Source organism: Podarcis bocagei (genome assembly GCF_964188305.1).
Source record: "Podarcis bocagei genome assembly, chromosome: 11".
Lineage (NCBI taxonomy): Eukaryota > Metazoa > Chordata > Lepidosauria > Squamata > Lacertidae > Podarcis > Podarcis bocagei.
In genome coordinates, this window is record NC_138136.1 from 9,272,947 (window position 1) to 9,299,210 (window position 26,264).

A 26,264-nucleotide genomic window follows, 5' to 3' on the forward strand; every position below is an offset into this window, starting at 1 on the left:
ACGCTGCTTGCCTAATATCAATAGGCAAAGTGTGGTTGGTGACATACTAAAAGGTTGATTTTTTGGCAAACGCTGAACAGGGATTATGTGGCACCTATCATAGGAAAAGGGACATGGGTGGCACTGTAGTCTAAACCACAGAGCCGAAGGCTTGCCAATCAGAAGGTTGGTGGTTCGAATCCCCACAATGGGGTGAGCTCCCGTTTCTCGGTCCCTGCTCCTGCCAACCTAGCAGTTCGAAAGCATGCCGAAAAGTGCAAGCAGATAAATAGGTACCGGGAAGGTAAATGGCGTTTTTGTGCCCTGCTGCGGTTTGCCATGCTGGCCATGCTGGCTTAGTCATGCTGGCCACATGACCCAGAAAAACTGTCTGCGGACAAACGCCGGCTCCATTGGCCAGTAAAGTGAGATGAGCACCGCAACCCCAGAGTTGTCTGCGACTGGACCTAACTGACAGGGGTCCCTTTACCTTTATCATAGGAAACGTTCTGCAGATAGAAGCAGTCAAGTGGGAATATATGGAGTAAAACATTATGTCAGGTAAACTGGTCCCAAGTTCCTTAGTGCTCCTCATACTAATAGTAACGTTTTGAACCTGGCCTGGTAGCAAATAATCAAACCTAAAGGGAAGTTCTCTTTCTGCACATAACTGTTGCATTATGGGGAAGCATTGCTTCTTTTCTCTTGCATTCTGGGAAGTCTCGCTTATAATCTTTTCTCTGCTTCTGCACACACTGTACAACCTGTTCCAAAGACCAAGACATTCCCTTATTTCCCTAGACTGCTCAGTTCATCTTAAGTTCATGAAAAACACTATGACCTGTCCTTAATGCATAGCTGACCACATCTACAGAACTCGGTTATTATATTCTTTCATGTTATGATCAATCATTAGTAATTGCTTTAGTCATGTTATATCAATCTTTAGTTATAATTTAATTAGGAGGTTTCATGCCTGTCTAGTTCCAGCTTCGTTTCTCAGCCTTTAATCTATCGGTGATTAATGTTCACATGTAATTCCCGCCTTGTACTTATGTTAACCAATCAGCAACAAGTTGCTTTGTGTTTGTATCAACCAATCAGCCACAAGCACACCTGTGGCAATGTTTGTAATATTCAATAAAAGAGAGTTCCCGGGGCTCGCCCCGGCAGACGCCTCTCTCATGACACCTGCTACTCGTCTGTCGTGGTTTCATTCCAACACAAACCAGTGCAGGTCTCTGAAGCACAAGTGTGATATGGCGAGAAGGTCTCACTCCTGCCAACAATTGTGCTTTGTCTAGCCGGTGCTCTGTCTATCATATATGATGTGAACTTCCTTTCTACCCTCCCTCCCCCAAAACAAGCTGAACCCAGCAAAGGTGGTGACAGCAAATGGTTAAGATAGCAAACACAGAAGTAGATTTCCTAGGAAGCAGAAGATCAATATTTGAGAAGTAGGCGGGAGGATGGAAGAGAAATATGTTACAAGCAGGTGAGGAAGAAACTGCCAGTAAAAGCCCATTTACATGCTACTATGCTCTGCTCATTTTTTCTCATGAAGAAACATGGCCTGAATTTTACTATCTAGTGGTTATGTGCCTGTTCTAACCATCTCTAAACTGCAACACACCAGGGCCATTAAAAATCTTCCCAAAGTGAGTTCAGCAAGGATTCGAGGAATAAGATTCCAAAAAAATTGCATAGCTGCCATACACTGTGCATTTTTTTTTTAAAATCCAAAAAGATCTCGTAACAGTTATGTGAAGATCTCTTGAATTAGTCTAATGAAGGATACAGGGAGTGTAAAGGCAAGAGAAGCTAATGAGATAACTGAATTTTGCTGATAGTTGAATCATGGGCTGGTTGAATCATAGCAGCAACTCCTTGGGCGCAATGCAGCCCAGCTTTTCCAAGACTTTAGCCAAGATTTACAAAGCTCCCTGTGTCTATGTTTGCATAAAGATCAGTTTCCTTCTTGATCTAGCAGCTAGCCAATCTTAGATTTCCTTTTCTGAGATGTTTCTGGCTTCTTAGAAAGATGACACATCCTTTTAGAATCATGGCATCAGTGTGAAGGCCAAAGCTGGAAAACGATTAACTAAATACCTAAATATTTAACTGCTGTACTGTCAACCTCTTAGCAGGGACAGTATGTACAAAATTGAAGTTGACTTTCACAATCTTACTCAAGTCCTAATTAAGGCTGTCTATGAACATATTCATAAATTCTTAGAACAAAGATGATCATTCCTTGGTTTTCCGTGGAAATGAAATCCCCACATAGTTACCTTGGGGTCAATTTTTTGTTTTGTGTAAACACCATTTGCTGCTGTGAAGACATCGTTCAGCAACACAGAGGCATAGCCTTCCATGCTGAAAGCTAGATCTGATCTGGAAGAGAGAATACAGAGATGAAGGCATTTAAAAGGCATCCTTTGAACAGTGTTGTGCGTTGCTGGCTTCCCAAATCAGTTCCATATTATAAAACCTGATTATAACAGCAGGTTCAGAAGTCCGTAGTAGTAAAGACAACAGCAAATGAAACGAAACAGCTGGACTGTTCCAGATAGCATTTCACTCAGAAATCGCTCCGATTCATTCCTGGCAACTTCTCTAATGGTGACTTAGCTGATCTATGCAACCAAGAGTCAAAATCAGACTAATTCTCAAAAGAGATGGGCAGGAAATAGCCATGAGTGGACTTTAACAAGTGCTACAGCTAAATATCCCCTGTTCATTTCAACAGAGCTTGTGCGGTGCAAACCTCCCAAACAAGTTAGTAGCAGTTTATTGGTGGGTCATGACTAGGGTTTGAATCTTCCCTTAGGTCTGAGACCATTTCCCCACCTATATAACTATCACAGACTCATAGAATTGTTGGGTTGTAAGGGACCACAACTATCATCTAGTCCAGGGTTTCCCAAACTTGGGTCTCCAGCTGGACTACAATTCCCATCACCCCTGACTACTGGTTCTGCTAACTAGGGATGATGGGAGTTGTAGTTCAAAAGCAACTGGCGACCCAAGTTTTGAAAACCCTGATCTAGTTCAACCCCCTGCGATGCAGAAATCTTTTGCTCAATGTGGTACCCTTCTTTTTTGTGGTGATGCAGGAAAACAATTTGCCTACTGTAAAAAGGTAAAGGTAAAGGTACCCCTGACCATTAGGTCCAGTCACAAACGACTCTGGGGTTGCAGCGCTCATCTCGCTTTACTGGCTGAGGGAGCCGGCGTGCAGCTTCTGGGTCATGTGGCCAGCATGACTAAGCCACTTCTGGTAAACCAGAGCAGTGCACGGAAACGCCATTTGCCTTCCTGCCGGAGCGGTTCCTATTTATCTACTTGCACTTTGACGTGCTTTTGAACTGCTAGGTTGTCAGGAGCTGGGACCGAGCAACAGGAGCTCACCCCGTTGTGGGGATTCAAACCGCTGACCTTCCAATTGGCAAGCCCAAATGTCAGAGGTTTAGACCACAGCACCACCCGCATCACCTACTGTGTCTTGGGGCAATTCCCAGCAGAAGTACAAGGTTAGTAAATGAGAGTGAAGTGAAGAAATGACTTTGCTTAGGAGAGCAAGCACTTTTTATGTTTAGCAGAAACACGAAAGGCAGTACTGACTCAGCTGAAGCTAGTTTTTAAGTGATTTTCATATTTCATAGCCCCAGATCCAAAGAACAGTGCAAATAATTCCAAGCACTCAAGGAAGGCCTTGGACCTGTGTTTCTCCAACAACAGCCCATCTTTTGGAACTGAAGAGAGATTTAGTTGTAGTTTTTATATGGTATGGAAAAGGCAGTGTGCTGTCAAAGGAGAGGAAATCAACAGACCAGTGCTGAGAGCATCTGAGGCATGTGCAGATCAGCGCATTGCTCTGCTGTTTCCAGCACCAATCAGAAGGGAAACAGAGGCGGTTTTAGGGCGGCACAACTGGTGCGGCCGCACTGGGCTCCGTGCTGTGGGGGGCAACACAACAGTGCTGCAGAACTGACCACGAGAGTTGGAGGTGTGCCAAATTTTTGGGCTGCTGAAATTTGAGAGCCCAATGTCCGCCACTGAGGGCAACAGGGTGGGGAAAGAACCAGCTGGGAAGGGGGACTACAAGCCACAGGGACATCAGTTAAAGGGTTGCATGCGGCTCATACATTATGGGATGTAAAGGACTACGGAATAAAAGCATTTTGCACCAGCCATCTCCTGCACTAATTCTTCTGACAGTTCCTGACGAAATGGTTTCATTCTTGTGGTACACTCAAGAAACAACGATCCAACACAGAAGGAAAGGACTTTAAAATCTTACCCTGCTGCTATGAAAGCTCCAAGGATGATTGCGAACACACTAATTACAATGCTCAGTGAATAGCGCTTCCTGTAAAGAGAAACCGCATGGTTGATCCTATTCAGTTTATAATTAGGATGAACACTAATCAAACTAAACACTTATCTGAACCAGTATTATGCCTCTCAGAAAGTGCTTTATGATACAGCAGAACGAAACAAAAGAATTAGGTTTATTTCTTTTAATCATACAGCACCTGCAGGCTGACAAGATTCCAATTTTTCCCCATTCGAAAATATTGTGAAGCTTCCTTTAAAAAGGGTTGTAGATCCCAGTTTTAATCCCTGGGATCTTCAGGAAGAGCTGGGAAATATTACCACCTGAAACCCTGGATAACACAGCAAAAATGCTGTAATGAGTAATGGTCTGGCTCAGTGAAAGGCCTATGCTCCCATTCTGTCTTACGAATAGGTCAGTCAAAGCCAGGCATCATTTGCGATGCCTTTCCAGGGATTTGTTTCTGATGCGCAAGCTCCAGTGGCTTAGTGGAACTCGCTGGGGGTAGCTCAAAGAAGAGGGAAACTTCAGCCATGGAAAGGTTAATGAAGTATCTCACACAAACAAAAGCAAATGCATCTCCAGACAGAGTCACCTGTATCTTGCAATGCAAATCTGAGACAGGTCTACTCACAATTTTGTCCCATGGTACATGGTTCCAGACAATTGTGTATAGGACTGTGTACTCAATGATTCAGTGACAAGAGACGGTTACAGTAAGACATGGGTAGGCAAACTAAGGGCAGGGGGCCAGATCCGGCCCAATCGCCTTCTAAATCCAGCCTGCAGACGGTCCGGGAATCAGCGAGTTTTTACATGAGTCGAATATGTCCTTTTATTTAAAATGCATCTCTGGGTTATTTCTGAGGCCTGCCTGGTGTTTTTACATGAGTCAAATGTGTGCTTTTATTTAAAATGCATCTCTGGGTTGTTTGTGGGGCCTGCCTGGTGTTTTTACATGAGTCAAATGTGTGCTTTTATTTAAAATGCATCTCTGGGTTATTTGTGGGGCATAGGAATTCGTTCATTTTTTCTCTTCAAAATATAGCCTGGCCCCCCACAAGGTCTGAGGGACAGTGGACTGGCCCCCTGCTGAAAAAGTTTGCTGACCCCTGCAATAAAACAAGAGTATATGTAGAATCCTTAAAATACTCTATGCAAATTGCTAATTGGTTTTACGATGAACTTCTTGCAATGCACTGGGATTCTTGCAATAGCTCAGTGCTAACTTTGAGTTGGGATTACATCCTCCCTTTCCACTATGAAAGCATTTGGGAACACCCATAATAAATCCCAATAATCTACATTCCAAACTTGTACATGAGTCATCTGATTTCGGCAAAAATGCAAAGCATTGCAGCTCTAACATCATGCATGTGGCAGTGCCTGATGCTCCACAGAAAAGGGAAATCCTTTTCCTTTCATGTGTGAGTGAAATAAATTCGATTTGGGACATTAATAGGAGAAAACCCCTTTATGACCCAATCATTAAGGAGCCTGACTCAAAGGCATATTGCAATCTTTACTGTATTGTGACACAGCCTGGCTGAGATGGTGTGTTGTTATAATGTTCACAAATATTCCAAATGCTCTGGAAGCAAGGAATCTTTGTGATCCAAATTCTGTGAGGTGGAGAACAGCTGTCAGTTTCATTGCGATCATCTCTCCCCGGCCCTAGGAACAGGAAAAGCACAATAGGCAGGCTACTGACTGGAAAGGAAAGATGAAGGAAGGGTGTCATGTTGGCAATGAACTGAGAACAGGAACCTGAAGAAAGTTCGAGAAGAGGGAATACAAGGAGGTCAAGGTAAGGAAAGGAAATGAAACGAAGAAAGCCGTGTGCTAAAAAAATCTGGAAAACAGTATGTGATTGGGGCATGGATATATCAGGAGCCAATGAGAAGGAGAAGATAAGGGAAGTCTGGGAGGACAAGGTTATGAGGTCCAGATGTGCACAGTACCTTTGAGAGTTTTGTAGAAGATGTGGCTTCTGCTGTCATTCTACTGTTGGGCCAAGAAACCAGCGGGGTATTATGGGGTGGAGGGCTGAACTTCACATACTGAGTCAAACTAACAAGCCAATTCTTTTGCTGCAAGTTTCTAGTGCTCGTAGATTAACTGGTGTCTGTTTTGTACCCAGTGCATAGTGTTCTGAGAAGCCCAAATATTATCGTCAAAATTCAATTAGCCAACAGGAACTACTCATCCATGCATTCTGGCCAGATAGCCTATCTGATAGATTGCAGTTGTATTTTAAAAATGGGAGGCAAATACTCACCCAAGAACAATAACTTCCAGCAGTAATGTAAGAGGAATGGTAAACTTCCTAAGGACTGTAAACATTGGCAAACTGGATTGTTTAAAATAGAAAGAGAGGGGGGAAATATCCATGTCATGTCAGTTTCAAGGTTTTTTTATTACAATTAACGCTTCTTTGTCTCTGCTAATGATATCATCCTGCATTAAGAAACGTGCCTGAACAAATTCTCAGCCTCTGTCGCGGCCAAATGTCAGTCTGACACCACAGGCCTAATACACAACAGAATAGTTGGAAGTGACAATTCAAAAAATAAAGCAAAACTTGGAACTCTGCACAGCACAATATTCAATGAAGAAAAAGTCATAGTATCAACCAATGAGGGCTTTAAGATCAGCTGGGGATGCTCATAACATGCAGCAGAATAATTCTTAGTGGCTGTACCCCACTTACGGAATTCCCTCCCAGTACAGATCTCCAATTGTCCCTCACATTCTATGGATGTCAGGCGCCAAGTTAAAGTGAATTCATTTATTTTCATTGGCTTTTGGAGCACCACGAGGATGGCTTTGTTGCAATGTTTTATTTTGCCACTGCCTGCTTTGGACTGCAGCAATTGTATTCCATGCCAACTAATTCATTTTAATATTGTGCTGTTTATTGCATCCATTGTTAGCCACTCTGGGCTCTGCTCAGAGAAAGAGCAAATTATAAGCAAGAAATAAGAAGCAATGTGTCAATTAAGGTTTTGTGCAAACCATTTAAGAAGAGGGTTTTTTTAAAAAAATATTCATTTATGCTTCTTGTTAAATAAATAAATGATATAATGTCTCCCAACAATCACTAGCTATAGGCCAAGGTGTCAGGGCAGTCACTGCCAAAGGTATTGGGGCTGAATCAGCCTTGGTTGCCCTAATGGATGATTTTTATTGAGAGAGGACGTGCCACTCATGTCTTTCAGCCACTTTTGAGACCACTGACTATGGTAACCTCCTGGGCTGAGTGCTCAGGATGGGTACCGGAGACACTGTGTTTCAGTGATTTCATTCCTCCTTGCACTGAAGAGTCCGGAGAGCGGCAGATTCCACAAGGTGCCATTTTGTCCCTGAGGACAAACATCAACATTGGGTAGGGCCTCCCCGAACCCAACTCCAGAAGTGGCAGGAAAAAACCACACTCTATTTCCTCACACAAAAAGCCGAGAATAAGTCCTAGATACCTGCACCTCCCCTCCTCAGAAGGAGGATGGGGAATCCCCAGCGTAGAATCATATTACATCGCCAACTAAGTACACCACATAATCCGGCATATTCTAGAAGACGAGGCGAAACAATGGGTGCATTTGGAGAGAGACGCCATCAAAAACATCCCCCACAACAAGCATACCCATTTCTTCAACACAAACTAAAGAAAATCCCCACAACTCTGAACAGGTTCACACAGGGAAAAGTAGGCAAACTATCCCCATCCCCCTGGCCTATCACCCACTATTCCAACACGCAGCACAAAACCTCCCGATAAAAACCTGGAAAGCCAAAGGCCTACACTGTCTGAAGGACTTCTACAAAAACAACAAGCCCATATCAAGACAACATTGGATATGGTCCCTAGGAGTTTTGGAGCATGATGGCATCAGTACACTGGTGACACCTAAGCTTTATTTCTCATCTGATTCAGGAGTGGCTACCCAAGCCCTGGGCCGGTGTCCAAATGCAGTTGTCAGCGGGCTGAGCTCCAATAAATGGAGTCAGAACCCTGGAAAGATGGAGGCTCTGTGGGCGGTAGCTCCCATAAACACAGTTCAGGCAGCTGGCAGCATGTGACATGTCTGCTAAAGCATGTGCACCAGTCGCCCATGTGTAATGATGGGGGCTAGTCTCAGTTTTTTACGTGCTTTCTTTCTGGAGATCATGGAGCTAGCATGAATCAAATATAAAACACTAGCTTTTACCTGAAACGTGGCCAGGAAGGTACAGCAAACATCATGATCGTTAATGCTTACGGAAAACATCAGCACACTAAACTTGAAGTCACCAGAAAGTTAATCATCACCCTCCTGTACGTAGGAACCAGGCTTCACACACACAATAAAATCCTCTTTCAAGGGTAAAATTATGATTCGGGAAGCATACGGTCTTCCTGAGATTAAGGTTGTGTCCCTTCTGCTTCAAATATACCTCAGCAAACAGGAATATACAATGGTTCAAATGACTAAAGTATTGTGATATTCGCTCAGCCAGGAAGTCCCCTCCCTTCTCCACAGATTACAGTAGAACCCATTGCTTTTTTCCTGCGGGTACGCAGGGGTACGCATACCCCTAAATGCAGTCATACCTCATGTTACGTTTGCTTCAGGTTGAGCGTTTTCAGGTTGCGTCCCGCGGCGATCCGGAAGTACCGGAAAGGGTTACTTCCGGGTTTCGCTGCTCGCACATGCACAGATACTCAGAATGATGTCACGCGCATGCGCAGAAGCGGCAAATCTCGACCCGCAGGCGCGGGTTGCATTCTGCTCATGTTGCAAACAGGCCTCAGGAACGGATCCTGTTCGCAACCAGAGGTACCACTGTATTTTGTGAATCTAAGTTTGGCCTCATTGAGGGGCAGTATTTCAATCTGAGTAGGAAAATGAGAGTACAGTGGTACCTTGGGTTAAGTACTTAATTCGTTCCGGAGGTCCGTTCTTAACCTGAAACTGTTCTTAACCTGAAGCACCACTTTAGCTAATGGGGCCTGCTGCTGCACAATTTCTGTTCTCATCCTGAAGCAAAGTTCTTCACCCGAGGTACTATTTCTGGGTTAGCAGAGTCTGTAACCTGAAGTATATGTAACCTGAAGCGTATGTAACCCAAGGTACCACTGTACCCCTAAACATTTTTCTTAGGAAAAAAAGCACTGGTGGGACCTAAACTATAATTAAACACCAAATTTCCAATGGTCAGGTAGCTCACAGCTCCTGTAGCTGATTATCTAGGTTCTCTTACTGGAGGTCATAGTTTGGTCTCTTACTCCCCCTTCCCTCCCTCGTCTTCCTCCCTCTTTGCTCTATGATCTCAAGAATTATCCCGGCACTTCACTAGACCGCAAATCAAAGAATGGGCGTGAGATTCTGCTGCCTTGCTGGCATAGGAAATGGAAGCGGAGAGCTCAACTCACACGGAAAGCATAGATCTCTATCCCTGACTTGCACTCGGCTTGCTTCAAGACCGAGTACAGACAGCCTCCCCTTTTTCTTTTACCATGGGCCTGTGCCACATCGATACAGTGGTACCTCGGGTTAAGTACTTAATTCGTTCTGGAGGTCCGTTCTTAACCTGAAACTGTACTTAACCTGAAGCACCACTTTAGCTAATGGGGCCTCCCGCTGCCGCTGCGCCGCCGGAGCACAATTTCTGTTCTTATCATGAAGCAAAGTTCTTAACCCGAGGTATTATTTCTGGGTTAGCGGAGTCTTTAACCTGAAGCATATGTAACCCGAGGTACCACTGTACACCCACTTCCAGGCTGAGGTAACTTTACAATTAAGCTGTGTGTGTGTGTTGTGCAATTTGCTGCCTGGGTGTTTGCTACCTAGCAGCCCGAAGGAGCATCTGTGTGCTCAGTCTCTTTTATTTTCATGCAATAAACCTCTACATCCTGGTGCGTGAACTTCTTTACTGGGCATAAGGTTCAAGGGGGGTGCGCAATGACTCCAAATAAAAGATTCAGTTCCTCTCAGAGCTGTACTTTCGGTAGGGTTCCTCTTTTTCCAGGACCCGCCCTCTTTTTCAGGGGTAAAATTTGAGACAAATTGCATTTATTTGCTTGGAATGGCCGTCATAGCATCCTCTCTTTTTTTTTGCTCTTCAAAATATGGCAACCCTAACCCTAACCCAGATGGTGGACATACACCTGGTTACACAAGGCCAGGTACAAGGCTCTTGCATTGATAAACAAAGCCTTTATATCCCAGCGCAGTCACTGAGTTCATCAGGAAGAGCGCTGCTAGTTCCTCCCCATGTTTCAGAAGCCTGACGGGCTTCAACTACAAGTCAGGTCTTTAACGTTGCTACTCGCATACTGTGGAATACTCTCCCTGCCCTCTCTCTGCACGCCTCCTTGCTGTTAACTTTCAGATGTCTCTTGAAGATTTTTCTTTTTTTTTTTTTATAAAAATTTTTTATTGCGTTTCTTTCCATAGGTTAACAGATTTGTTTACACAGCAACATGCAAGAAACATTTTTTTATATATATATAAAGAAAAATAAAGAAAAAGAAGAAAAAGTTAAGATACTTTCATAACGTCCTTCGACGGCTCATTTTTGGACCTCCTCGCATCCTCTCAGCATTGCATTCATTATTCTAACCCGTTCAGCAATTTGTTATCTTGTTTCCCATCTTATTATACCTTTAAATTTATTATGTTACCAATTTCGAAAGTTTGTAATTTAGTTTTAACACTCTTAATAAACATAATATTTTGTTTCTAATTTGTCTCGTTTTTTTCCATCAATACTTACTTTATCATTTACTTAAAATAAATTGCAGAAGCATAACGTTTCTTAATCGTGCGCAATCTTAACATTCAAACAACTTATAATGTTTTTGCAAATAGTCCTTAAATTTTTTCCAGTCCTCCTCCATTGTTTCTTCGCTCAGATCTCGAATTCTGCCAGTCATTTCTGCCAATTCCATGTAGTCCATCAGCTGCGTCTGCCAGTCCTCCAGTGTGGGTAAATCTGGTGTCTTCCAGAACTTTGCGATAAGAATCCTAGCTGCTGTGGTTGCATACATAAACAAGGTTCTGTCCTTCTTTGGCACCTTCCGGTCCACCATGCCCAGAAGAAAGGCCTCTGGTTTCTTAGAAAAGGTATATCTAAATACCTTTTTCAGCTCATTATGTATCATTTCCCAAAAGGCCTTTACTTTCGGGCAGGTCCACCAGAGGTGAAAGAATGTCCCTTCTGCCTCCTTGCATTTCCAACACTTATTATCAGAAAGATGATATATTTTAGCCAACTTGACTGGGGTCATGTACCACCGGTATACCATTTTCATAATGTTCTCTTTCAAGGCACTACATGCCGTGAATTTCATACCGGTGTTCCATAACCTTTCCCAGTCCTCAGACATAATGTTGTGTCCTACATCCTGTGCCCATTTTATCATAGCAGATTTAACTGTCTCATCCTGTGTGTTCCATTTAAGCAGCAAGTCATACATCCTCGAAAGTACCTTAGTCTTTGGTTCTAGTAACTCCGTCTCCAGTTTCGATTTCTCCAACTGGAAACCCACTTTTTTATCCATTTTAAATACCTCTTGAATTTGAGCATAATGTAACCAATCTCGCACCTTGTTTTTTAGTTTGTCCTGGCTTTGGAGCTTCCAATTATCTCCAACTCTTTCAATCAATTCCCAATATTTTGGCCAGTAGGCCTCCATATTGGGCCTTTTTTTAGAGATCTTGGCTTCCACTGGTGATAACCACCTCGGGGTCTTGCTTTCTAGTAAGTCCTTATACTTCATCCAGACGGCAAAAATTGATTTTCTGACAATATGGTTTTTAAACAGTTTATGAACCTTCGCCTTGTCATACCACAAGTATGCATGCCAACCATAAACATTGTCAAACCCTTCCAGATCTAGGACATCGGTGTTTTCCAACAGAAACCAATCCTTCAGCCAGCAGAAGGCTGCAGCCTCATAGTACAACCTTAAATCCGGCAGGGCAAACCCCCCTCTTTCTTTTGAGTCAGTTAGTATTTTGAATTTAATTCGGGGCTTTTTGCCCTGCCAGACAAACTTAGAGATATCCTTCTGCCATTTTCCAAAACATTCCATTCTGTCCACGACCTGGAGGGTTTGAAATAAAAATAACATTTTTGGCAAAACACACATCTTTATAGCTGCGATTCGGCCTGACAAGGTAAGTTTCAATCTTGACCAAATATCCAAGTCTTTTTTAATCTCCGACCAACATTTTTCATAATTATCTTTAAATAGGTTTAAGTTTTTGGTGGACAAAGATACCCCCAGGTATTTCACTTTTTTAACCACACTTAGCTCTGTCTCTTTCTGGTACCCCTCTATCTCTGTAGGCGTCAAATTTTTGGCCAAAACCTTAGTTTTTTGTTTGTTTAGCTTGAATCCCGCCACCCGACCAAACTCCAAAATAAGTTCAAGAACTCTTTTTGTGCTAGATTCTGGCTCCTGTACTGTAATGACTAGGTCATCTGCAAAAGCTTTCAGTTTGTATTGTTTCGCTCCGACCACTATACCCTGCACCAACTGGTCCTCCCTGATCATATTCAGCAATACCTCCAAAACAGAAATAAATAGCAGAGGGGATAAAGGGCACCCCTGTCGTGTCCCTTTTTCAATTTGGAGTTCCTCAGATACCACATTGTTCACTATCAGTTTGGCTTTTTGTTCTGAATAGATTGCTTCTAATCCATTTTCAAACCCCCGTCCCACTCCCATCCCTTTCAAGTTTTTCTTCATAAACATCCAAGAAATGTTGTCAAATGCTTTCTCCGCATCAATAAAGATTAAAGCAGCCCTTGTGTTTCTAATTCGCAACAACTCCAATATATCAATAATGTTCCTGGTGTTGTCAGACATGTGTCTACCAGGGAGAAAGCCTCTCTTGAAGATTTTTCAATGCTTTTCACAGAATCATACAGTTGGAAGGAATCTTTCGAACCCTTGACCCTGAGATTAAGACTCTCATGCTCTACCGACTGCGCTATACTGATAGGCGTATTCAGTGGTTTAGATTTTCCCTCCTCTTATTATTATTTTTATTGCTTTATATCGCTTATGTTTTATTGCATTTCTATATATTGTCGAACAGCACCTTGATATTTTGAGTGGAAGGTACATAAATATTTTTTTTAATAAACAAAATAAAATAAATCAACGGAAGGTATGTACTAATCCTTTCTAACTGCCTCACGCAGCACATAAGAGCAATTTTACCCAGTGTGTCTTGTCCAAAACAATCTGCGGATGTGGCAATATGGCTCTCATTCAATCAACATGTAGCTACAGAACGGCTCTAATAGTCTCAAAACATTTTCACTTACAGGGGCTAAATGAAAACCAAACTGCCCGGCAACAACCCAACTTACGCTGTACCTTAACTTGCTTGTACTTGATAATCCACTTATGTGATTCCCGACGTAAATGAGAGGAAGTGGAAACAGCTGCAACACAATGAGGGTACCATTTAGAATGAAACCAGTTTTTTCCCCGAAACTGTGGAAGAAATCTATTCAGTTTAGTTCATACACTCCAGCACAGAGAGAAAAAAGTAAATACAGCAAGCAGCAAACTTTGTAAATGATTGCCACTTTTGAACTTTGGCAATGTTTTATGCAACATTCCAGGCCCTGCTTCTTTCAATCAAAGAAGTTTGATCGCACAAAAATGAAGATTACCAGGAACCATGAAAATAAAATGCAGTAAAAAATCAACACGTCATGTTTACACCAACCACAATTTTGACCCCACTAAGCCTAACAAAGGGATGCGGGTGGCGTTGTGGTCTAAACTACAGAGCCTAGGGCTTGCCGATCAGAAGGTTGGCGGTTCGAATCCCCGCCACGGGGTGAGCTCCCGTTGCTCGGTCCCTGCTCCTGCCAACCTAGCAGTTCGAAAGCACGTCAAGGTGCAAGTAGATAAATAGGTACCACTCTGGTGGAAAGGTAAACGGTGTTTCCGTGCGCTGCTCTGGTTCGCCAGAAGCGGCTTAGTCATGCTGGCCACATGACCCGGAAGCTGTCTGCGGACAAACGCCGGCTCCCTCGGCCCATAGAGCGAGATGAGCGCTGCAAACCCAGAGTTGTCTGCAACTGGACCTAACAGTCAGAGGTCCCTTTACCTTTAAGCCTAACAAGAGTGCAGCGGAAGGCAACCATTTCACATTATAAAGTAGGGGTGGAGAATTTGTTGGGACTCCAAATCCTATCATCCCACACTGACTAGGGCTTATGGGAGCTGGAGTTAAACACCATCTGGAGGACCAAAGGTTCCACACCCCTGCTCTAAAGACGCAATAAACATGGGCCAAATTGAAAAATTAAAAATCTAATGGATGTTTACTTGGAGCACTTTGTGTTTAATGGGGCTCATTTCCCGATGACTGTAGAAAATTGCAGCCTATGTTTGTTCTAATGTTTCCAGCCCAACATCTGGGCTGAAAAATATGGATCTACACAACACACAATTCGCCAGGTGGGAGCCAATTCAGAGGCAGCATTGAACACAAAGTCCACTCTTTAATTGAATGAATAGGAGTGCGAGAGAGGAGAAGCCACCCCAAGCCTGCTGTTACCCTCTGCTCTTGCAAGCGACTCCTGCCTTTTTGGATATATAAGAACTGGTACAGGGAGACGCAAGGATGCTATTCCTATACAGTTGTACCTTGGAAGTCAAACAGAATCCGTTCCAGCAGTCCGTTCGACTTAAAAAAATTAAAATAAAATAAAAAATTTTGTTTATACCCCACCCATCTGGCTGGGTTTCCCCAGCCACTCTGGATGGCTCCCAACAGAATAAGCGCAATAAAACGTCAAACTTAAAAAACTTCCCTAAGCAGCCCTGTGGAACACCCTCCCATCAGATGTCAAGGCAATAAACAACTATTTTACTTTTAAAAGACAACTGAAGGCAGCCCTGTTTAGGGAAGTTTTTAATGTCTGATGGTGTATTGTTTTTAATATTCAGTTGGAAGCCTCCCAGAGTGGCTGGGGAAACCCAGCCAGATGGGCGGGGTATAAATAAATTATTATTATTATTATTATTATTATTATTATTATTATTATTATCATCATCATCATCATCATCATGCCTGCAGTAAACCATGGTTTAGCATTACATACTTTGTTGGAGAGAAAACTCAGGATTCCCTGTGGCGCTTAGACAAGCATGGGGCAAAAAAGCTCTAAAGCACTGATTATATTATGCAACCTATAACATAGCATCAGATTAGGATTTTCACTTTCTAAAGTTATGCACTTTGTCTTACCTTCATAGGAATACTCTTATCAAAATCGGGGAAGTGAATGATTCTATTCAGTTTTGACACATATAAGATCAGGATAGTGGTTACCATCTAAAAAGCAAAATAATAATTGTCATGTACACAACAGCAAAATACTATTTCAAATACAGTGGTGCCTCGCAAGACGAAATTAATCCGTTCCGTGAGTCTCTTCGTCTTGCGGTTTTTTCGTCTTGCGAAGCACGGCTATTAGCGGCTATTAACGGCTTAGAGGCTTTAAGAAAAAGGAAACAAACTCGCAAGAACTCGCAAGACGTTTCGTCTTGCGAAGCAAGCCCATAGGGAAATTCGTCTTGCGGAACGACTCAAAAAACGGAAAACTCTTTCGTCTTGCGAGGCATTCGTCTTGCGAGGCATTCGTCTTGCGGGGCACCACTGTATGCGGATGGGTGAATCACAAAACACTCTCTGTTAGTCTGCAGAAAAGCTACATTGCTGCACAGCAAGGCTGGGTTCTCCTTTCAGTGATTCTAACAGGCATTCCATGTTTGCAGACTTCATCAGTAGAGACAGATCCTAACCAATGGCAGCAACCATTTTAGGCGTGTCAGATATGTGTGTGACCGCGCACACTTGCACTGAGCCAAACCTGGAAGTGACCGCAAAATGTCACAAAAACATTGCTAAAAGGGGCAGAATGGGGCAGAGCTGGAAGGGGGAGGAACGGGGAGAAAGGATTTGATGATAATAAATCAAAATTTGAAATAGAAGTATTGAATAACAAGTATAAAACTTTGTCCAAAATGTATAAACTGCTGCTTGAATGGCATATGAAAGATGAAGAGGTGAAGTTGGTTATGATACATTGGGCTACATTCTGGGGCTCCGGAATGGATTTTGGGTATAATATACAGTTAAAAGATTGGGGAAAACAATGGAAAGAAGGATTAAAATTTACTGCATGCAATGCTTTGAAAGAAAATGTGATGGAAATGATGTATAGGTAGTATATTACCCCTGTGAAATTAGCTAGAATGTATAAAACAAGTAATAAATGTTGGAAATGTAAAGAAAAGGAAGGAACTTTCTATCACATGTGGTGGGGATGTAAAAAAGTGAAAAACTTCTGGGAAATAATATATAATGAGATGAAAAAGATGTTCAAATATACATTTATTAAGAAACCAGAAGCATTTTTACTTGGCATTGTAGTAGATGATATTAATAGACAGGATTGTAAGTTGTTTTTATACGCAATGACAGCAGCAGGAATATTACTGGCACAAAAATGGAAGCAAGAAGAATTACTGACAAAAGAAGAATGGCAGATGAAATTGATGGACTATGCAGAATTTGATAAACTAACAGGCAACCTGCAGGACCAGAGATTCTTAGAAGACTGGAGTAAATATACAAACTATTTGAAAAGTAACTGTAATGAACAGACTACGCTAGTAAGACAGCAAGAAGTTTTCTAAGGAGGACTATTTGAAATATTGCAAAAAAGACTATGAGGAGAATTATTAGTTAATGATAATTAAGAGTAATAGAGAAATTAAGAAATGCAGAGTAAGTGATAAAGAACGAAAAATCATCAGAGGTGTTGGCGGAAGTCTAAAACATTGTATAAGATAAGAAGTTATGTTATATGATTGTTGGAAATATGTTTAAAAAAACAATAAAAATGTATTTTAAAAAAAGGAAAGGGGGAAGAACGAGGCAGAGTGGCCTTATGCGGGCCCACCTACACGCATGGGGGTCCAGAACATAACCACTGTGCAAGCTGGTCACAGTCTGCACTGCACATCCAGAACGGCAGTGCCACTGGGAAGCTTTGAATGTACTGTACAGTGGTACCTCGGGTTACATACGCTTCAGGTTACAGACTCCGCTAACCCAGAAATAGTGCTTCAGGTTAAGAACTTTGCTTCAGGATGAGAACAGAAATTGTGTTCCGGCGGCGCAGCAGCAGCAGGAGGCCCCATTAGCTAAAGTGATGCTTCAGGTTAAGAACAGTTTCAGGTTAAGTATGGACTTCCAGAACGAATTAAGTACTTAACCCGAGGTACCACTGTAACAAGCTAGAATGAGTCCGAGCAAAGCACTGGGCTTGTGCTCTGTCTGCCTGCCTTCCCTCCATATGGCCTGAATTCTGCGGTGTTTAGTTTTGCTTTCAAAGAATCTCCAGTTAAAGGGAAATCACGGTTGAAAACTCTTGTGACTCAACAAGGCTATGGATTGAAATTGGCTTGTTTAGAAAGTAAATGGAGTTTTAAACCATGGTTCATATTCAGCACTAAGTCAGCATTTCTTGAAAGTGAAACTAAACACTGCAGAAGTCCTTTTTCTGGCTATGCAGGAGTGCAAGTCCAGATTCTGGTTGTGCTCATTCTAGCTCATGCATGCAGCGCTAAACCATGGTTCAGTGTTACATGCCACCATGGTCACTGTATCCCAGCTTTATGGCTGGACCACACCTCAAGTTGTACATTAGTGACTAGGTTATACAGTCCTATCTTGGTTTTCAAACAGCTTAGTTCTCAAACGTTTTGGCTCCCAAACGCCGCAAATTCGGAAGTGACTGTTCCGGTTTGCAAACTATTTTTGGAAGCTGGGCTTCCATGGCTTCTGATTGGCTGCAGGAGCTTCCTGCAGCCAATCAGAAGCTGTGCTTTGGTTTCCAAACATTTTGGAAGTTGAATGGACTTCCAGAATGGAGTTCATTCGACTTCCAAGGTACGACTGTACTCAAAAGGAAGCACCAATCTGCATTTCATCCATTTTGAGACGAAGGTGAATAGACATACTACTCAGGTGTTCCCCTCACACAATTTCAGTCATGTAAGTGCGGAGAGCTGGGGCACTATTTTTGGCCCTGTCCTCACTGTCACATTTCACGTGTCGAGAAGGTGCATGTCTGTGGCAGGAAACCTTCAAGAGTAGAGAACGCCCCTGCGACAGACATGCACCTTCTCGACACACGAAATGTGACATGTGATTCAAGATCCTGATCAGGTGATGAAGCCAGAGATGGTGGTGCAATACAGTGGTGCCTTGCAAGACGAAATTAATTCATTCCGCGAATTTTTTCATCTAGTGAATTTTTCGTCTTGCGAAGCACGGTTTCCCATAGGAATGCATTGAAAATCAATTAATGTGTTCCTATGGTCAAAAAAAAGTCCAAACAAAGCCAAATTTGGTACAACAAGAGTTTATTAAGTGCTCTTTAAAGTCACACATACTGTAAAGAGGATTTCAAAATTCAAACCCAGAATTTTTTTAAAAAAACAGCAGAGTGGCCCAATGGTCACAGAAAATCATAAAAATGCAGAAAAAAAACCACAAGCTTCCAGATTCTTGCAAACCCCTCCCCAACTGTTCCCCCAGCCACCCAGCACACAGAAATTCAAACCCATAATTTTTTTAAAAAAACAGCAGAGTGGCCCAATGGTCACAGAAAATCATAAAAATGCAGAAAAAACACAAGCTTCCAGATTCTTGCAAACCCCTTCCCAACACCAAGTCCTTGAATTCCAAACACCCCAACCCAAAATCCAAACCCCCCCCCAAAAAAAGTTTTAAAAGCTTAACTTACCAAATGGCTGCAAAATAAGTTTTGGAAAAGCTTCAAAAATCACCAGTCTTTAAAAACCTCAAAAAAGGCTACTATGTACACTGCGTTCTATGAGTTGCTCCTCGAAGTCAAGTCGCAACTGTATTAACGGTGTTAAGAAAAAGGAAACAAACTTGCAAGACATTTTTGTCTTGCGAAGCAAGCCCATAGGGAAATTCGTCTTGCGAAGCAGCTCAAAAACGGAAAACCCTTTCGTCTAGCGAGTTTTCCGTCTTGCGAGGCATTCGTCTTGCGGGGCACCACTGTATAGGGGAAACTCCAGGGGCCCTGTCTGGGCTCTCCCATCTCAAATGATGGGACATATGAAGCTACCATGTCCTGAGTCAGACCACTGGTCAACGTAGCTCAGTATTGATATTGACTAGCATTATGGTGCTGGAGGAGACTCTTGAGAGTCCCATGGACTACAAGAAGATCAAACCTATCCATTCTGAAGGAAATCAGCCCTGAGTGCTCACTGGAAGGACAGATCCTGAAGCTGAGGCTCCAATACTTTGCCCACCTCATGGGAAGAGAAAACTCCCTGGAAAAGACCCTGATGTTGGGAAAGATGGAGGGCACAAGGAGAAGGGGACGACAGAGGACGAGATGGTTGGACAGTGTTCTCGAAGCTACCAGCATGAGTTTGACCAAACTGCGGGAGGCAGTGGAAGACAGGAGTGCCTGGCGTGCTCTGGTCCATGGGGTCATGAAGAGTCAGACACGACTAAACAACTAAACAACAACAACAACAACAAAGCAGTACCACTCCAGGGTTTTGGATGAGAGTCTCTCCCAGCTATACCTGGAGATAACAGAGACTTAACATGAGATCTCCTGTGTGCAAGGCTCTACCACTACCACTAAGCTTCAGCCCTTTCCCACCCAAAGTTACAGAACTGCATAAGGTAAAGGGACCCCTGACCATTTGGTCCAGTCGTGACCGACTCTGGGGTTGCGGCGCTCATCTCGATTTATTGGCCGAGGGAGCCGGCGTACAGCTTCTGGGTCATGTGGCCAGCATGACTAAGTCACTTCTGGAGAACCAGAGCAGCGCACAGAAACGCCGTTTACCTTCCCGCCGGAGCGGTACCTATTTATCCACTTGCACTTTGACGTGCTTTCGAACTGTTAGGTTGGCAGGAGCTGGGACTGAACAACGGGAGCTCACCCTATCGCAGGGATTTGAACTGCTGACCTTCTGATCGGCAAGTCCTAGGCTCTGTGGTTTAACCCACAGCGCTACCCGCATCCACCGTGCATGAATAGGCCTTAAACCTTAATCGGAAGTCATTCAACACTGATATCCCAAGCCACTGATATCAACAAAACCCACATTTTGGAACTAGCCTTAAGCTACCTGTCATTTAGAACCTTTTAATCTTTGAACATACCTGTCCTACTCCAAGGAACATTGGAGATGGGAATCTAGAAAGAAAAGAAAACTGTATCAGATGCAATTTAAAAACAAAACAAAACAAGATTTAGACAACTCTTTTTTTATTTCAGAAAGAAACAAAGCTCTTGAAGACATTGATAAAATGAAAGAAAATATAACAGCTCTTCAAATTAGGTTCTGATATTGCCTGAAGGAAAATAAAATTGGCTTATTCCCTTTCAAAGAAGGTTAGTGCAAATTAAGGGGGGGGGCAGTTAGCTTTTCAATACAATATTTTCATGACAATTGAAAGACAAGACAAGCAACAGTTGACAATACAGATTACCGTACTTGGCAATTTTTCTGTGCAATTCTCATCAACAGCATATGAACCTATTTCTCTAATCTGGCAGGAATTTGTTTTTCCTTTGGCAAAGAAAGATGAAAAAACTGCCTGGTTCTGAAGCTACAGACTAAAACTTCCATTGTTTTCACAAGCTGCTTGGAATCGTACTTTTGTGATCGCATTGAACATTTCCTGCTACAGAGATGTGGTCTTCTCATAGAACTTTATAGTTCCCAGCAAGCCTTGGGAAGAAACCACAGCTGTAAAACTATTTATCATTACTTAGAAATAAAAAAAATAAAATGTTACATGGTGGGATGCAAAGCTGCCCTTCTACAAGCAGAAAGTCTCTACCACTCACAAAAGGGCTATCTCTGACTCGAGGGAAGAGTTTTGCACATGGAAGGTGACCCCAAAGCCAGGAATTATTTTGCTTGTACAGGCTCAAGACTGTGATCCAGTGGAGTTTACACGTTACAGAAGGAGTAAGGAACCTTTCGTCCTCCAGATGATGTTGAACTGCAACTCCCATCTTCTCTTACCATTGACCATGCTTGCTGGAGCTGATGGGAGTTTAATCATGAATCTGGCGATCTATCACGCCAACTGAGGAGGCCTTTTCCTCTCCCAGCAGCCACCACAGGGCTTTCTGAGGACCATCTGGCCCTATGGGGAAAGCTGCCCCCCATCTAGCTCTTGCTGTTCTGTGTGAGATGGACTCTTTCCCCCCGTCAACTGCAACCACAGGACCATTCAACAGCCATCTTGCCCTACGGGAAGTTCTAGTTTTCAAAGAGCTCCCTCTCCACACAGCTCAAGATGGAGGATCTATGGTTGAGTGGCTCCTGTGGGATGCGGGTGGCACTGTGGGTTAAACCACAGAGCCTAGGACTTGTCGATCAGAAGGTCGGCGGTTCGAATCCCCGCGACGGGGTGAGCTCCCGTTGCTCGGTCCCTGCTCCTGCCAACCTAGCAGTTCGAAAGCACATCAAAGTGCAAGTAGATAAATGGGTACCACTCCGGCAGGAAGGCAAATGGCGTTTCCCTGTGCTGCTCTGGTTTGCCAGAAGCGGCTTAGTCATCCTGGCCACATGACCCGGAAGCTGTACGCCAGCTCCCTCGGCCAATAAAGCGAGATGAGTGCTGCAACCCCGTCGGTCACGACTGGACCTAATGGTCAGGGGTCCCTTTACCTTTACCTTATGTCCGGGAGATAGGCCTGTTGCTGGTTCTAGATGGGGCTGCACTCTCTTTGTAGGAGAGCTCCACATTCTGGGGGTGTTACTTGATCCATCTTTTGTAACCTTGGGTGCAGGTCCCCCCTGAGGCTAGGAATGCCCATTATCAGTTCCAGCTGATGCAACAGCTGTAGCTGTTCCTGGACTAAGGCCATAGTGGTCCAGACACTGCTCTTTAAAGATCTCCGCTGGCAGTCAATATGCTCTCAGGCCAAATTTAAGAGGTAACTATTCACATATAAAGCCCAGCCAACTTGAAGGACCACCTTTATCCATACATTAGGGCTGCCATGTTTCAAAAAGTAAAAACCAGGACACCCCAAACTTGCTGAGCTTTTCTAAGACCCCCCCCCAAAAAAAGTGGTTTTCCTATTGACTTGTCTAAGATCAAGGACAAAGTGCCACCTTTCAGAAATTCTCCTCAGACGTCAATTCCACCTTTGAAATCCCAGTAAAGTCCAGGAAAATCAGAACGTACGGCAGCCCTAATACATGTCTGCCTGTCCTTTGTGATCTGCTGGAGAAGCACTGCTAACTGTCCTGTGTGATATCTGAGTTTGACAGCTAAAAGAAATGGGAGTTTGTAATGTAGTACAGCCTGCATTGAGGAATTCACATATTAAAAGAGGTGTCTTCTGTGCTTAGTTTTAGATACCATCTTAAATCATTTTTATTTGTACAAGCTTACCTTGCCATGTGGCCTGCGTACACTGCTTTGAGAAGCTTTTTTTTTTTTGCATTTGATTTAAGGGTTTAGAAATGTATGGATAAATAAAGTAAAAAAGAGAAATTCTTGAAGAATGCATTCTTGAACCATGAAAGCTCTTAGTTTTGACTGTATGCGTATGATTCATGAAACACATTCCTGCATTTCCACTCTCCCAGGCTGGCTAACCACCAGAAAAAGCAACAGCTGAGCAAGAACTTTGGACTGAGAAGCTCTGGAGCTCAGTTCAACCTTTGCCACCAAAGCCAAAGCTGTCCAAATTTCGAACGATATTTATTGAATTCTATATCTCACTTTTTCCTCTAAGGAGGGAACACATGGTTCTCTGCCTCCTCATTAATCCCTACAATAACCCTGTGAGGCTTAGATAGAGTGACTGGCCCAAGGTCACCCCAGAGCTTCATGGCCCAGCAGGGATTTGAACCCAGGTCTCTTCCAGCGCCTAGCCCAACACTCTAACCACTACACCACACTGTCTCCCCAAAGAGACCTGAACAGGAAACCTGATGCTCTCACACTGAGCTTCCCAGTCACCAAACACCTTGCAAAATGCAAGTGTGAGTTCAAGAAGAGATTGGGGGGGGGGGGGAGCACTATTTACAGAAAGAGAAGCACCGATGAAGGAGGTTTGTGGCCCAGCCAGGAAACTACGGGACAAATGGGGTTGGGTTGCCGTCGAGTTAGCAGGATCGGTGCCCAGAGGCGGCGGGGACGGACGCTGCAAAGGAAGTCTTGGGTAGAAACGTAGCTTTTGAATGGGGCAGGGGCGGGAAGCGGATCTCACAACCACGATCGGGGAGGGGGAAGGTGGGGGTTTGTCCCCCCACCTCCGACGGTGCGCGGGGTCGCCAGCCGTCCAGGTGCTCGTCCTCCTCCTCCTCCTCACCTGTAAGCCGTCAGCACCGCCTTGTTGACCAGGACGATGCAGAAAGAGCAGATCCCGTAGAAGAGGGCGGAAAGCAGCCGGAGCAGAGGGGAAGGGGCGGCGGCGGCGGCAGAAGCGGCCGGCTCCGGCTTCTCCTCTTGGCTGCCTTTCATCTCTTGGCGAGACCCGGGCGCCCGGCCATTCCGCGCGGCATCCCCACCGCCGCCGCCGCCGGAGGAAGCCGAGCCAAACAGGAAGGAGATCGCGGCCGGCCGGCCAGCCAGCCAGCCTGCCCGTCCCCACCCACTTGGCGGCGGCAGCAACGCGCCCTCTTGCGCTCCCGCGGAAACTTCTCGCCAGCGCTGAGTTTGGGGCGCCCTCTGGTGCCGCTTTCGCCTCTCCAGGCAGCGCGACCCATGCCCCGCGCGAGAGTTATGGGGACTGTGATAGGAATTTTGAGGTCTTGTTGTTGTTGTTTAGTCGTTTAGTTGTGTCCGACTCTTCGTGACCCCACACAAAAAAGAGTTGTCTAAATCTTGTTTTGTTTTTAAATTGCATCTGATATAGCTTTCTTTTCTTTCTAGATTCCCATCTCCAGTGTTCCTTGGAGTAGGACAGGTATGCTCAAAGAGTAAAAGGTTCTAAATGACAGGTAGCTTAAGGCTAGTTCCAAAATGTGGGTTTTGTTGATGTCAGTGGCTTGGGATATCAGTGTTGAATGACTTCCGATTAAGGTTTAAGGCCTATTCATGCAATTCTGTAACTTTGGGTGGGAAAGGGCTGAAGCTCAGTGGTAGAACCTTGCACACGGGAGATCTCATGTTAAAGTCTCTGGCATCTCCACATATAGCTGGGAGAGACTCTCATCCAAAACCCTGGAGTGGTACTGCTTTGTTGTTGTTGTTGTTTAGTCGTGTCCGACTCTTCGTGACTCCATGGACCAGAACACGCCAGGCACTCCTGTCTTCCACTGCCTCCCACAGTTTGGTCAAACTCATGCTTGGTAGCTTCGAGAACACTGTCCAACCATCTCGTCCTCTGTCGTCCCCTTCTCCTTGTGCCCTCCATCTTTCCCAACATCAGGGTCTTTTCCAGGGAGTCTTCTCTTCTCATGAGGCGGCCAAAGTATTGGAGCCTCAGCTTTAGGATCTGTCCTTCCAGTGAGCACTCAGGGCTGATTTCCTTAAGAGTGGCTAGGTTTGATCTTCTTGCAGTCCATGGGACTCTCAAGAGTCTCCTCCAGCACCATAATTCAAAAGTATCAATTCTTCGGTGATCAGCCTTGTTTATGGTCCAGCTTTCACTTCCATACATCACTACTGGGAAAACCATAGCTTTTACTATACGGACCTTTGTAGGCAAGGTGATGTCTCTGCCGGATTTACAGATAAGCTAAACAAGCGCTTACGGCCCCACTCTCTCTCTTCTTTTTTTCCAAATATTTTTTATTGGTTTTCACAAAATTATAAACAAACACATAAAACAAACATAAATCATAACCTTATTAAAAAGTACACTTATTAACATGGTGAAGTGACTTCCTCGCTTCCCCTTGGTTGAATTTCAGTGCATATGCTTTTAACGGCTTTCCAAGTCACAGTTCTTATAAAATTTAACTTGAACATTAACATCCTTAGATCTTTTCATTTTGAAATTATACATATAAATTCATCACTTAACTTATATAAAATCCTAAGCCAATTAAGTATCTGCAAGCTGTTTCCAATTAATTTAACTTGACATATTTAACTCTCTTGGCCCCCCCCCCCGACGAAATTTAAAGGGGGGGAACAACACCTGGATGTGCATTTCCAAAATATAAGATAAAAAACAAATAAAACTTGCATACAGCAACAGTGTTTTGTGTTGTGTAGGCTCCTATGATGTAAGTAATGGGCCCCGCCTGCTCCCTAAAATATCACTGGTTTGCTCATTTCTATATATAGGGTACCAACATTCTATTTGTTTATTTTTTTTCTTTTCAAAATATAGTCCGGTCCCCCACAAGGTCTGAGGGACAGTGGACCAGCCCCCTGCTGAAAGTTTGCTGACCCCTGGACTAGATTATGAGTCTTTGTAAATTGTGTTTCTAAAGGAACTTATGTTGTTGCCAAATGCCAATGTGTTTATAATCCATTATTATTATTATTGCATTTTGGTGCCTTTGTTGTTCAGGAACGCAGGTTGCTTTCTTACCTGTTACAATTGGTTTTCTGAGAGATCTTCTATTCCTAATCCATTATGAAGCACAGCAACACCCGTTATTAAAGGTTCATTCCTGGAGACCCCATCAGCAAGGCCGCGAGTGGGGTCTTGTCATCTGGGCAGCCCAAGACCTCCATACACACTGCCCATGTTTTCACCCAAGGAAGGTCACTTTGGTCCAACTAACGCAGTGGTTAGACTTCACCCTCAGAGGCGAACTCCATTGTTTCGAGACTGATGGATGCCAATAGTCCTGGAGGTCAAATGCTTTTGCACACTGCCATGAGAATGGCAAACTGAAGTGACAAACATTACTCAGCCATAACAGCCTTTG

At 43.8% G+C, this 26,264-nt stretch overlaps 1 protein-coding gene across 1 annotated transcript in view; it reads right to left on the reverse strand.

Moving 5' to 3' along the window:
- SLC35D2 (solute carrier family 35 member D2) overlaps positions 1-23,976 on the reverse strand; it is a 32,707-nt gene extending 8,731 nt beyond the window's left edge. The window contains exons 1-7 of the mRNA XM_081213847.1: positions 23,747-23,976; positions 20,566-20,599; positions 15,583-15,669; positions 13,692-13,759; positions 6,597-6,668; positions 4,283-4,351; positions 2,271-2,373 (exon numbers count right to left, since the gene is read on the reverse strand). Coding sequence (XP_081069973.1) covers positions 2,271-2,373; positions 4,283-4,351; positions 6,597-6,668; positions 13,692-13,759; positions 15,583-15,669; positions 20,566-20,599; positions 23,747-23,898 — 585 coding nt within the window. The 5' untranslated portion in view covers positions 23,899-23,976. The remainder of the gene's footprint in view (positions 1-2,270; positions 2,374-4,282; positions 4,352-6,596; positions 6,669-13,691; positions 13,760-15,582; positions 15,670-20,565; positions 20,600-23,746) is intronic.
- Between the last annotated feature and the right edge of the window lie 2,288 nt (positions 23,977-26,264).